We start from the raw sequence: 12,814 nt of genomic DNA on the forward strand, positions 1-12,814 counted from the left end.
CCTCTTGCAACCGGAATAACTTAATGGAATTTTGTGAAACATTATCAAAGTTTTGGTCGGTTTCTAAGCAAAATACCAAACATGTGCTGGTACCAGAGTTATTTTTCATTTCTCTGTTGACTGGTTAAACAATAACTGTTGATTGCAGCCATGACTGATACATAACATATGAATGAAGTTCTCTAATTACTTCAATTCAGGATTTTCTGGACAAAATGGATATATACATCTTTAGAGTTGGGATTTATTAACATGAACCTTCTCCTAGAGAAGAATAATTTTATTACAAACAACATTTTACACAACATCGATCATAAGGAACATTTTCTTTCCCTCATGCCAACAGCTGTGTTGACATACCTCACATTAAAACTCTACACCAAGCAACATCTGTCCACTGATTTGCACCATATTTTCTGTAGCTGTGGAAAAATTGTTCAACATTCCCAGTCAGATTTAAATAGTTTGGTGTTAATAACAGTGGCACAGAAATCTTTGTACCCTCTGGAAAAAAAAGTTTTTATAATTTGGGATGACATATTTGTGTGTATTCCAGGCCTGAGTAAGGAAAACATTGGTGTTCGCCACATAATAATACAGCACTGGACATTAGTCATAAAACTAACACAATATGTCCTTCAAAAAGCACTGTACAATGGAGTTTAATAAACAAACTGACCCTCACAATGGCAGCGCATGTGCCAGTGATTACTCATAAGGATCACATTCAGGACTGTTTTCATTAACCACAAGCTTGTGACTCAATTACTCTAAATTATTGGCCACATCTACTTCACTGTATGGGCTTCCACGATGATCAAACGAAGAGGCTAAAATAAGACATGATCGCTTTTCCATCACTAATACTCTGGTCATGAAGAAGTGGGTCATCTCTATTTCAGGTGAAATGACAAAAACGGGATCGCACAGTCACAAATAGTCACCACTGAGGTAGATGGACGCTGAAACAAGGAACCCAAAATCATTAACTCACATTTTTCCATGATTCTGTTTCTTCCTCTCATGCTGCATGTGTCCAGCTTCACATGTACAGAGTTAATTATTAATTATGTGCCTAACCCATTCTCGTGGGTTTAAAAAATCCATTTGTGTGGAAGTAATTCAGTCGATAATGTACTTCAGGATGATTTGAGAACTTTTACTTGATTCATTTAGTTCAGATGCATTTCTCCTCTACTGTCTCAGTGCTCAGTGACATCTGAATTGCTGGATCTTTTGGGCACGGTAAAGCCGAAAGGTCCCTCATTACATCAATCCCTTCTCTAGCTGGAGCTTCAACACTGTCACTGTCCTGTCCAGATGAATATGAAGCTTGTGAATTTCTGACAGAGGAAGGCTGTGAACCAGATTGTATGTCTGCTTTATGACAGCTTCCACTGTACACATCACTTCCCTCTGGCAAGTAGAGGAAGGTCTGGGAGGTGTTGGTGACCTCTCTCAGAGAGTCCTGGTTGGAAATGACCGACGAGAGCTGATGACCATCAATACAGTGGAAGTTTCCATGTCTCTGTTGCCCCCTCGCTCCCATTTTACAAAACAGACACTTGATTTTTTCAATGAGCTTGAGGAAAACAGCTTTGCGCAGCAGGATGTAGATCCAGGGGTCCAGAATAGGGTTGAAGGAGGCAAAGCGAATTGCTCTTAGATCCGGGTTTTTGTCCAACTGCAGCTCGACTGGAGTCTTGTAAAGCTGGTTCAAAAACACCTGAGCCTGGAAAGAATAAATGGATAAATATGTTCAATTCCGTTCAAGCGGGTTGCTCTGGAAATGAATGTGTGTATCTTTAAAGGAAGAGTGAAAAAGCAAAAGAGAAGCCAAGACCAAGAGTGGCCAAGCATGAGGGCAGGGTGGGGGAAATTCAATACAAATAGAAATTAGATTGAACTTTCCTGACTTATTATTGCATTGAATTTGGATGAAACTGCATGAACTGATTGTTCCAAGTTAAAAAAAACCCACAACCCTACTAAAGGTGCGTGCGTAAAAATGCGCGAAATGGTTAGAGGGAGATAAGAAGAGAGTTGTGGCTTCATATGGGGAAGAGAAACTTACAAAGTAGCAAATAAATATGATTTAGCATTAGTTTCAAATCACCCACCCCATGTGTCATACATGTGTGTGTCACAGAACGCTGCGTAAAACGTGCGTAAATGTTGGATTTAATACACAGGCAGCGGAGAAGAGAGAACTTACCACAAGTGGGATGGAGCAGATGAGCACCACTGCCGACGTGCCTATGAGCAGAATGACCATCTGAATCTCTGCGCCGGCCAGACGCCCGAAGCTGCGTCCTCTCCTCTGCGGGTCCACGTTGCGCCCCAGATCTGTTCCCAACGACATTTTGCGCACGAAGCGCCGATGCATCCGGATCAAAGCTACGCAAACCAGCACGTTACAGATAACAGTGGCGAGAATAAGAAGCGAGCTGAGACCTGCATACATGTATGTGTACACTGCATCGCTGGTCGTGTTGCTCCTCCACTCTAAAAAGCACCAGGTTTGCGGGTATTGTTTCGTCACCTGTCCAAAGCCCATAGTCGGCATGGCGCAGAAAAGAACGTTGGAGATGTAGATCGCTACGAGCGTAAAACCTGCCAGTTTCTGGTCCACATAGTCATTGTAGAAATAGGCATGGTTTATAGCGATGTATCTCTCCACTGACATGGCACAGATGATGCTGAGCCCCGCCAGAGAGAAGAAAAGCATGGTGAATCCAAAGTACTGGCACAGAGGGTCGTCACCGGGCCACGAACCTTTCACGTAAATGGCGATGGTGACCGGACTGGCCAGCATTGTGCCCAGGAGGTCGGTGACTGCCAGTCCACAAACCAGCGTGTAGAACGTGGTTTCCTTCTGTTCTTTGCGAGATTTACAAAGAACCACGATGGCGATGACATTCCCGACCACCCCGAAAATAAACATAATAGACGGAATGGTCGGGACCATGGTCCTCCCTGTCATCGACTGGTTATTCATTGTTTTGCCCTTAATACGCAGTTAAAGACGAGTGAATCAACTTTGTTGAGACCAGTATTTCCAGTACAAAGCAAAGAAGTTATTTGCACTTGACAAACTCCTGAGCAACATTGTGCAAAATCATAAAAAAAAAACCTCAACACGAGTCTTAAAAATCTGCCAGTCCCTTCAGAGCATCATCAGTCTGTTGTTGTTCAGTGGTCAGAGGCAAATTTCACTCACCAGGGCAGAGAGATGAAAGCAGGCAACAGCCACCAGTGACTTCATTGAAAAGAGACTCAGCCCTCAGCTTCCTGCAGGACTCAGTCCCTCCCATTCAATTCATTTCACAAACCCTCATCAGCTGTTCAGCCTGGTGCATGAAAGGCCTTGGATTGTGTAACACCGTCACACAGAGGTTAATCTAAACTCACACAAGTGAAACCTCAAAAACCTCATGTACTTTTGAAGTGATTTATTATTGTTGTTGCTGCTGCTGCTGCTGCTAACCTGCTGCAGTCAGGTTCATTCATGCACAGTTCCACTGTGGTTGGTTTGAGAAAGAGCAAATTCAAATGAAACAAAAGAAAAAATGTAAGTTGATTTAGTTGTGAGATACATTTTTTCTTTTCATTTTAAGGAAATTAAAAGGACTTTAAATCAACTTAAGACAACCAAGAGTCACCCGACATTTCTCCGTCTTCACCGAGTGATATATAGTGCTGTGCCTATATAACAACAAAAGTTAGTTTTAATGAAGAAGAAATGCTAAATATAATGTATGTAATCTAAATATCAAAGGCACTGCTGCTAAACAGGTTTGTGAACCTGTCAACAATAAAAGATTCTAGCCTTACTTATTAATCATCATAATTAAAAATGTGTCCATCATTTATAGTGTACAAATAAACACTCCTGCTTGAAGATTGTAGTGACACTGGCAGATTTCCTAACCATCCATCTACCGCTTTATCCTCCACATGAGGTTCACTGGTGCCGATCCCAGCTGACATAGGGTGAAAGGTGTGAGTACAACAAGTCACAAACAAACAACCATTCAGTCTCACACTCATACCTACAGCCAATTTAGAGTGTCCGATTTGCCTAATCCCCAAACCTGCATGTTTTTGGACTGTGGGAGGAAACCGGAGAACCCGGAAAAGATTTCATGACTGAAACTGCAAAACAAAACGTGTACTTATCCATTTAATAAAATCCTGGAATCAGGTTTTACAATGTCTTTGTGTAGGAGCTGACGCCTACACCAGAGCAGGAAAGAAGCCTCATCAACAAATACCTTTTTACCAACACCTTATTTGGTTTATTATGCATCTATTGCACAGATAAAGAGAGTTGGACTTTGATGTGTCTCCAGTTGCAGTAAATCCTCCAACCACAAGTGGCTGCAGCAACCTGCGCTGCAGAACTTCAAGGAAGAAAACAAACATGGAAGAAATCCTACACCACCTGGGATTTTGCACACTACATATAACTTAATATACACATTTGTGAGTTTCCTAGATATAGTCTTAAGGGTTTTGAATGGATTACTGTGATGAGATCAGATTTTATTCTTTTATTTATTTAGTTTTACATAACGCACAGCTTAACTAAAGACATTATCACTCAATACCTAAGAAACAAGCTGCCCCATGTTCACCACCGCACTGCAGTGGATGAGGTTAAGGTTGTGCTGTGCTGATGATGTCAGCAGTGGCCTGGAGCAGTCTGTCTATCTATCAGCTGCGTCATGTGTGGGAACTCACAGGATAATAGTCTATGTTTGAATAGTGTGAAAAAGAACAGCGGCATGAGTAAAAACCTGCAAACACACAGTTTCCTCCCCTCAGCTGTTTGAACTCTCAGAACGCTGAGTCCTGCCGCCTCACGTTATATCGCTACACTGACGCCGTGTTCTTGAAAAACACACGTGTTGTTTTCTTTTTTTGCCAAGCCCTGTCACTTATTCAAACACCAAACACGAAGGGAATTCACCGACAATGTGTTTTTGCATCATATCGCCTCGAAAAAAAATCACTTACTTTAACTATGCCATTTGTACATAGTACATTATATATAACATAACTGACCTTAACATGTCAGACCTTTGATAAACAGAGCGGTCCTACAGTATGCTGTGAGTGTTTGTGAGTGTATGCCACCCAGTGTGTGCACAGAGTCGGATAAAATATGATTTCAGCCTCTTGTTGTTTATTCCTCTGTGTGTGGTCCAGGTTTAACTAATGTTGTGGGGACCTAAAGCAAGTCGCCAAAATGTTAATTACTACATTTTAAGGTGAAGACGTGTTTTAAAGTTAGGCTGAGGTTAAGTTAAGGTCAGAGTCAGGGTTAGGATTAGCCCAGTAGTAATTATGGCTGAGCTCAGAATAAGTCTCCAAGAAATGAGTGCAAGTCAATGCAATGTCCTCTGAGAACCAGACTCTGTGTGTGTGTCTGTGTGTGCGCATGTGTGTATTTATATCTTTGAGGGGTCCAAATATGTACAGTAAACACCTGGTTTTCGGGTTCAGGGTTAGAGCTGGGTTTAGGTTAAGATTAAGGTAAGGGGCTATTATGCATTATGTCTATGATGTGTGTGTGAGTGAGTGAGTGTGTTCTTGTGTCTGTTTCCTCTTCAGGACCTTTTCTGGCATAAACACCGACCTTGTCAAGACCAATAGCCATCATGGAGACAGAAACCTGGTCTTAATGAATCAGAACCTGATTTGTGTTGAACTGGTGATGTTTAGGATTAAAATTTGAATTGTGGTTAGGGTTTGGCATTCCCTGGTTATGGTTAAGGTTTGGGAATAACACTTTGTTTAGGCTATTCAAATGAATGGAAATCACAGTCTGGTCCTAAGAAGAAGAATGTACTGTAAGTAGATTTGAAAGATTAAGCCTCTCATGAATGTGCTTTTCCTGGATTTGTTTGTTGTAGTCCGATAACCTGCAAGCGTGATTGTACTGTAAACTCAGAGTAATGACCACCAGCACCGCCGGGAGAATCAATTTTCCTGTAAGAACGACTCAAGCTTATGTTCCGTAGATGGACAATAGCGCTGGCAGAGCGACTCTCATTTTTGTGTTTGTTTGCTTTGCTGCACAAAGAGAAATCTTTCCAAACTATTTTAATTCATGGAATTACTACATTGTGTCATGGAAAGGTTTCGTTGGCTCCGTCGACTCCATACAACCTCAAAGTACAGTTAATTGGTGCAAAACACTCTTTACTTTTTCTTCTGTGGTAGCTGGCAGGGGTTTAACTTTGAAGAATGAGAAACAAGAGGGGAAATTAAACTAAGGGACACAAACTAGAAGTACATGAACAGAAGTGTGGCCTTCACACGTCCACGAGTACATGAATTGTCACCGCAGTTAGAGAATACCTCTGGAGGATTTTCCCTTGCAACACTCCATCTGTGTTTTGGTTTAACTCAGGGTTTGAGTGTATGATATGTCGACTAAGTAAAGTTAGGTTTGCCATGAGCAGCTCCCCGTAAGGCTCTTTCTCTGACAGGTACAGACACATTTGCTTGTTTGTGGGATGGGTCAAAGAGAGCCATCTTCATTCCAGATGGAGGTCTGCAGAATGTGTGCAGATGATGAGCTGCTTACACACCCACACTGTTTACAATTTACATTTTTGTCAATGAAATATCTTGAATACATTCAGATGTTAAACTTTGATGAGAATTAAAGATGCGATCGGGTCTTTTGTAACCACACGATGCTATGTCAAGATAATGTCACATCGCCATTTGCATTATTTTTCCTGAGCTCTTTAAACACGGATCAGTATTTTGGTAAATGCTTATATTCCCTTTCTTCATGAAAACAATGTATGTATATGGAACTTTACGGAGCGGCAGCTCAGCACAGAGACTGGGAAACACAGGGAAGCGTAGCCTGGCTTTGTCCAAAGGTAATCAAATCCATCTACCAGCACCTCCAAACATCCTTAATGTTAAACATGTCATATCTTGTTTGTGGCCTGTACTAAAAATCAAATCTTGCATGGGAGTGGAAACTTTAGAAAGATGTTGGCTCTGGCTGCACCTTTACAAAAAGTATTATGAACAACTTAACAACTAACAGCATGTTCTATAAAGGTTGTATAAGAGTAACGTTCTGGGAACCTTCAGAGAATGTTCTCTCAAGGTTGTGACAAAAGTGGTTCCAGGAATATTCTTTGAATCTTTACAGAACGCTCTCTAAAGGTTATGACAAAGTAACGTTCTGGGAATGTTCTGGGAACCAATTGTGCAACCAAAAACGTTACGGGAACGTTAGGAAAACTTTCTGTGTCAACCATAGGAGAACCTAGGGGGAAATCTTCAGGGAACGTTCCCGCAACCAAAAGATAACGTTGCCAAAGCGATCTGGGAACCAAGAATTGTTAACTGGGCTATTGCTCAGGGCAAAAATGGAAATGGATCCCAAAAGGTTGAAGCTGGCTACATAGGGTGTAAAAAAAATTACAAAAGAATTTTGGAATGTTACAGAAAGTCGTCAGCTCTACAGTAAAACATAGTAATAAATGGCTTCAGAAAAGTGTTGATTTTCGACCCAGATTTAAAAACAAAATCACTATTTTAAAATTCAAACTTGTGTTTTCAAATAGAGCCTTACTGAGTCATGTCTGCCGACTTCCCAGCATCCCAGAGATCTAGTCCATGTGGACGGGTTGTTGCCCTTGAGGACACTCAGCCTGCAGCTTGTTTTTAAAAGTAAAGTTTAGGAGAGAGTTTGAATGTGTTTATTCTGCTGTCTGCTAGATTTGTAGATAACATCCGTATGCAATTTGGCTCAACATAACAAAGCCGCAGCACCAGGAATCAGATGTAAACTGTTTAACTGGCACTGAGATTGACATGTGACGCCAGCATGGAAACAGAAACATCTCGTCTTCTCTTTGAGATGATTTGCGGCCAGTGTCTGATCAAACTGTGTCATTAATGTGTTTGGACACTTGATTAAGTCGTCATATTTAATCATATCTCGCCAACTCCTCAAAAATATAGACCTGCTGTAAACAGCCACTGTAAATACCCCGGGGGGATCGGAGCAGAAAACATACATCTAATGTCAACATCTCTCTTTAGACAATTATTGACAATCTTCATCTGGCACACATCAAATCCAGACAGGACAGTTTATGCTCGAGGCTGTGAGACGGCAACGTTTGCAACAACACAAACGTTGGCTTAAGTTCACTGAAGTCAAGATAACAAAACAACATTCTTATGCACTATAGCTACTCCTAACATCAACCTTACACAAGACCGGCTCATCATTTAGCCGGACAGTTTATCCATAAAGAGGGAGTGTCATCACATCACGGCAGAATACAAAGAGCAACTTGATGGGAGGTCCAAATATATACAAACAATTCAGATTCCTTCCTCTACAAGGGTATACCAGACGTTATGGTGGTAATTATTAACAGGGAGGAAAAACTCAAAGCTATATTAGGGACGTTTTGTGCTAATCTTTACTTGACCAGACAGCCGTCATTGCCCATTAGAGCACAGTGGGAAAAAAACACACGCAGGGGTGTTGTACTGCTGATTACGCATAAATTAAAGACGGAGGTGATACAGCCGCTGTTACGGGAGACAGAAGAGAACAAATGAATAAACACGAGCCACAGTACACCTTATTTAATCAGCTCATTTATATGCATCCACTCGTGAACTGGACAGACTGTTTGTGACGTTATACTGTGGACTGTAGCTGGACGGGGACATTCAGTTACAGCAGTGAACTTCACACGTAGGAACAACATCCATTTGCACACCTTTTCCAAGAACAGTCTTGTATAAAGTATCTTAAAGGGATACTTGAGTAAAAGTACAAGTATCTGACCAGAAAATGTCTTTAGAAGACGTTAAAGTCACTTATTTAATAATAATATTACTTAAGTAAAAGTCTTAAAGTATATTACATTTACTGTACTTAAGTATCAAACGTAACTTTCTGATATAAAATGTGCTTAAATTTAAGTTAGGATTGAGCCATGGTTGCTCAGAGGTAGGGCAAGCTGACGTTCAACTGGAAGGTCTTGGGTTCAATTCCTTGCTCTGCTAGTCTATTTGTGTCCTTGGGCAAGACACTTAACCCCATGTTGAAGTGTGTGAATGGCAAAACTATAGTGTAAAGCAGCTCATCAAGACTACAAAAGCTCTATTACCAACGCTTGCTCTTTTAATTTTATTTGTAACGAGTAAGACAGTTAGAGGAAATTTAGAGGAATAAAAGTTGCTAAAAATATAAATAAAGTAAAGTACAGATATGTGAATTTTGTACTCAAGTATAGCAACAAAGTATTAGTACTTTGTTACATTACAACACTGCACGAGAATGTCCAGAAGGAATGGATTTCTATGAAGCTGTCGCTGCAAAACAGATTGCCCGACCTGTCGCAATCAGTCATAAACGTCAAGTCTTTGGCTAAAACTCGTCATTAAAATGTTTATAAACTGACTGCACAGTGTACTGGCCACACGATCGACATTTATATGGGTCATTTAAATTCTCTTTGTACCTGGGACACAGTGTTTATGTAAAAATGACAAATCACAGCACAAAGGAATTGTGTTACTCTCTATCCAAATCATATTCAACAAGGAACTGAATAAAGTTCAATCAGAATTTTTCTACAGTCAGGTGAGAAAAATGTTTTTATTTTACTTTAGCCATTTATCTCGACTCACTGCTCTCTAGATCCAGTGCAGCGCAGGATGTCAGTGCAGTATTTTTACAGATGGTGTATCTATAAAACACAGGGGAACAAATGATTCTACATGAGTGGAGTTCAGTTGCTGTCATGTGATTGGCTGATTAGATATTTGGGTCAAAGACAAGACTCATCCATTGTTGTTTTTGTATGAAAATAAAATTACAAAAGTTTGTTTTTGTTTTGTTTTTTCAGAAAATAAATCTATCTACTCAAAATATTTATCAAAATGAGTAAAAGTACAAGTATCTTATCCAGAAAATAACTTAAGTAGAAGTTAAATTCACTTTTTATATAATATTACTTCAATAAAATTCTATGACATTTACTGTACTGAAATATCAAAAGCACAGTATTTGGTTGGTTGGTTTGTTTTCTTGAAATATGACACATTTTAGTCCTGGCAGTATAATATTAAAATGACAAATATTGACTATTGAAATAAATAGTTTTGTTATTACCCAGAAACACAGTTTACTTTACTGTGTTTCTGATTTAGAGTGTGTGAGTCCTCTAAATCCGTGTATCTCAATCCTGGTCATGGCGACCCACTGCCCTGTGTGTTTTAGATGCTTCCCTGATCCAACACACCTGATTCAAATGTTTGAGCAGAAACCTGATAACGACCCATTTATTTGAATCAGGTGTGCTGGAGCAGGGACACATCTAAAACACACAGGGCAGTGGGTCATGACGACCAGCACTGTGAGACACTGCTTTTTAACTGCTAGTTAAAAATGTACGGTAGCAAGTTCATTTGGTCTGAAAAAACTAAATTGTATTAAAGTTAAATGTGCAGGAAAAAAAGGTTTTTTCTGACACTTAAAATATTTTTTTGTCTTTGACAAAAAAAACAACACATACACTTCAACAGGTGTACTTAATAAAGTGGCTGATCCGTGTATTCTCTTCTCTTATCAGTGCCATGCCTGGAGCTGCGGCGTCACGTCAGACGGACACCTGCGATTCATCTTGGCAGAAAGTTAAATCATCACTAAATACACGTGTTTTAACGACATCACCTCGGCGTCGAGGCAAAACTCTGTGTAATCGCTCTTTAGGATCCACAGATAAAGCGCTGCAGCGTTGAGTGGTCAGATGTCGAGAGAGATACTGGAAACGCTTATCACTAATAGAGCATCAGGTTTGTACAAGAGCCATCTGTCATGAAACGCACCGCCCTGTGGAGCTTTCACACTTTGTACAGGAAGGAGAGCTTTTGGACCAAATCACCACATAATATTTACACCACTGGGTGAAATCAGATAAAAAGTCACCTGTAATGTGTCAAATGCAGATGCTCATTATGTGAAACGTTCCCTTTTACATTTTTCCACGCGTGGTCTACGTTACTGAACATTGCAAGTGTTTTGTCAAGTGGTTGAACAGACACCTTTTCATCACCAGTGTCAGGGGCCTGTATCCCACAGTCTGAGCCTGAGGTCACAAGCTCTCCTTCTAAAGTGTTCAAAGTGCTCAAAGACAACTATTTATTATCTATTACTGCACCTTCATTTAACTAGGATAGGACTCACTGAGATTAAGAATCTCTTTTACAAGAGTGCCCTGGCCAAGAGACACAGGCAGCTTTGCTTTGAAAAGCAAAGAACACCACTTCAGAGCAGCAAATGATTCATGTTTACAAGTTTACAAGTGACAGACAGTAAATAATTAAGATAAAAAAAGTAAAAGTGCTCAACAAGTGTAGGCTTAGTGGCAATAAAACCAGTGAAAGTTTGTTAAAAAAATCCCCAAACACATCTACAGTCATATGTTTATGCCTCCATGTCTTACAGTAGACCAGCTCCTTCAGTTTTAGGTCATTTTACAGAGCGTTGCAGTCATAATGAGCAGTACACTTAAAAGCCTGTTTTACCACGTTCAGTTCTGACTAATGGAGCCAAGAATAGAATCCAATCCTGTGACCTGAGACCATACAATCTTGAATAAAAACGTGTAGATATGGTGGGAGCAGACCTAAAATACACTCATGATGGTTACATCTGCGCCACGACAAGTCAGACCGACCGTGTTTTGAAGTTCGTAATGAACCTTAGCGCACCGTGATAACCAGAATCAAGCAGATAGACTAAGCGATTCCTATAAATATCATCTCCATAGTAGAGTACAGCCATGAAGGTGGAGGCAACGAGTGTCTTTTTAGCCTGAAAAGAAAGGCAAGACTTCGAGTTCAGCTTGTGCAGCCGGGGTTTTTGAACAGATATGATAACAATATAAGAGGCCGTGTGTGTTTGCTGTAACACAACAAATTACACAATGAAAAATATGCTAAGAGGAAAACACCTGAAGTCACCTGACAAACATTTGGCAACAAAACTATCGCAGACTGAGAGGCGATTTAAGATTGTTTAATGAACGCGGCAAAGTGTGCAATTACAGACTTCTTAGGGCACCAGTTTCGTGAGTTCTTGCGTTCAATGTTTTCCTATGTCGGTTCGATAGACAGTATAGACAACGGATAAATGCTTCCATGTGTGTCTGCATTTCAACAGTTTGAGAATATTTCACATTCGTCACGTCACGATGACAATACACCAGGAAAATTAATCAGACGGCAAATAAATCAAATTTGTAATTGGCTGAGCACATCTGTCTAATTTATTACGGGTTTATTGCGAGAACAGCACACTGATGTCTGAACCCAAAGACCACGCATGTCCTCAAAACAAACAGACGGACAAATTAAAGGTTATTAGCTTTCACTTATCCCTTTAAAATATTAGATATGAAGCGTCTGACCTTGATGAGTAAAGAAAGATTAATAAACTTGTTCCTCGGAAGACTGGCTGTGGGCAGGCGGGCCAAGAGCAACACATGCAGCAGCATTTCATCCTGTAATCTGCCTCACAGCGCACGACACACAGACTCTGTGGTCTGCCGTCGCTGATATAAATCACACTCACAAATGGCAACCAAATCCTGTTGACTTAAGTTGAAAAGGGGATAGAGGGAGGAAAGGAAGAAAAAAAAAACACAACATAGTTTGCAAGACAAGGGAAAACCGTAGCCACATGGGAAAGTCAAATCTCTGCTTCAAGTGGTTAAAAAAAAAAGAAATCACCTTTGAAGAACACAAT

At 40.4% G+C, this 12,814-nt stretch overlaps 1 protein-coding gene across 1 annotated transcript; it reads right to left on the bottom strand.

The window, feature by feature from the left end:
• Window positions 1-289: 289 nt before the first annotated feature.
• Window positions 290-3,299, bottom strand: ptger4a (prostaglandin E receptor 4 (subtype EP4) a). The gene is made up of 2 exons (XM_058636318.1): window positions 2,216-3,299; window positions 290-1,732 (listed from the first exon to the last, which is right to left on the bottom strand). Exons 1-2 carry the CDS (start codon window positions 2,996-2,998, stop codon window positions 1,178-1,180), a joined length of 1,338 nt encoding a protein of 445 aa, XP_058492301.1. The 5' UTR covers window positions 2,999-3,299; the 3' UTR covers window positions 290-1,177.
• Window positions 3,300-12,814: the final 9,515 nt, after the last annotated feature.

Source organism: Solea solea, chromosome 8 (genome assembly GCF_958295425.1).
Source record: "Solea solea chromosome 8, fSolSol10.1, whole genome shotgun sequence".
Taxonomy (NCBI): Eukaryota; Metazoa; Chordata; class Actinopteri; order Pleuronectiformes; family Soleidae; genus Solea; species Solea solea.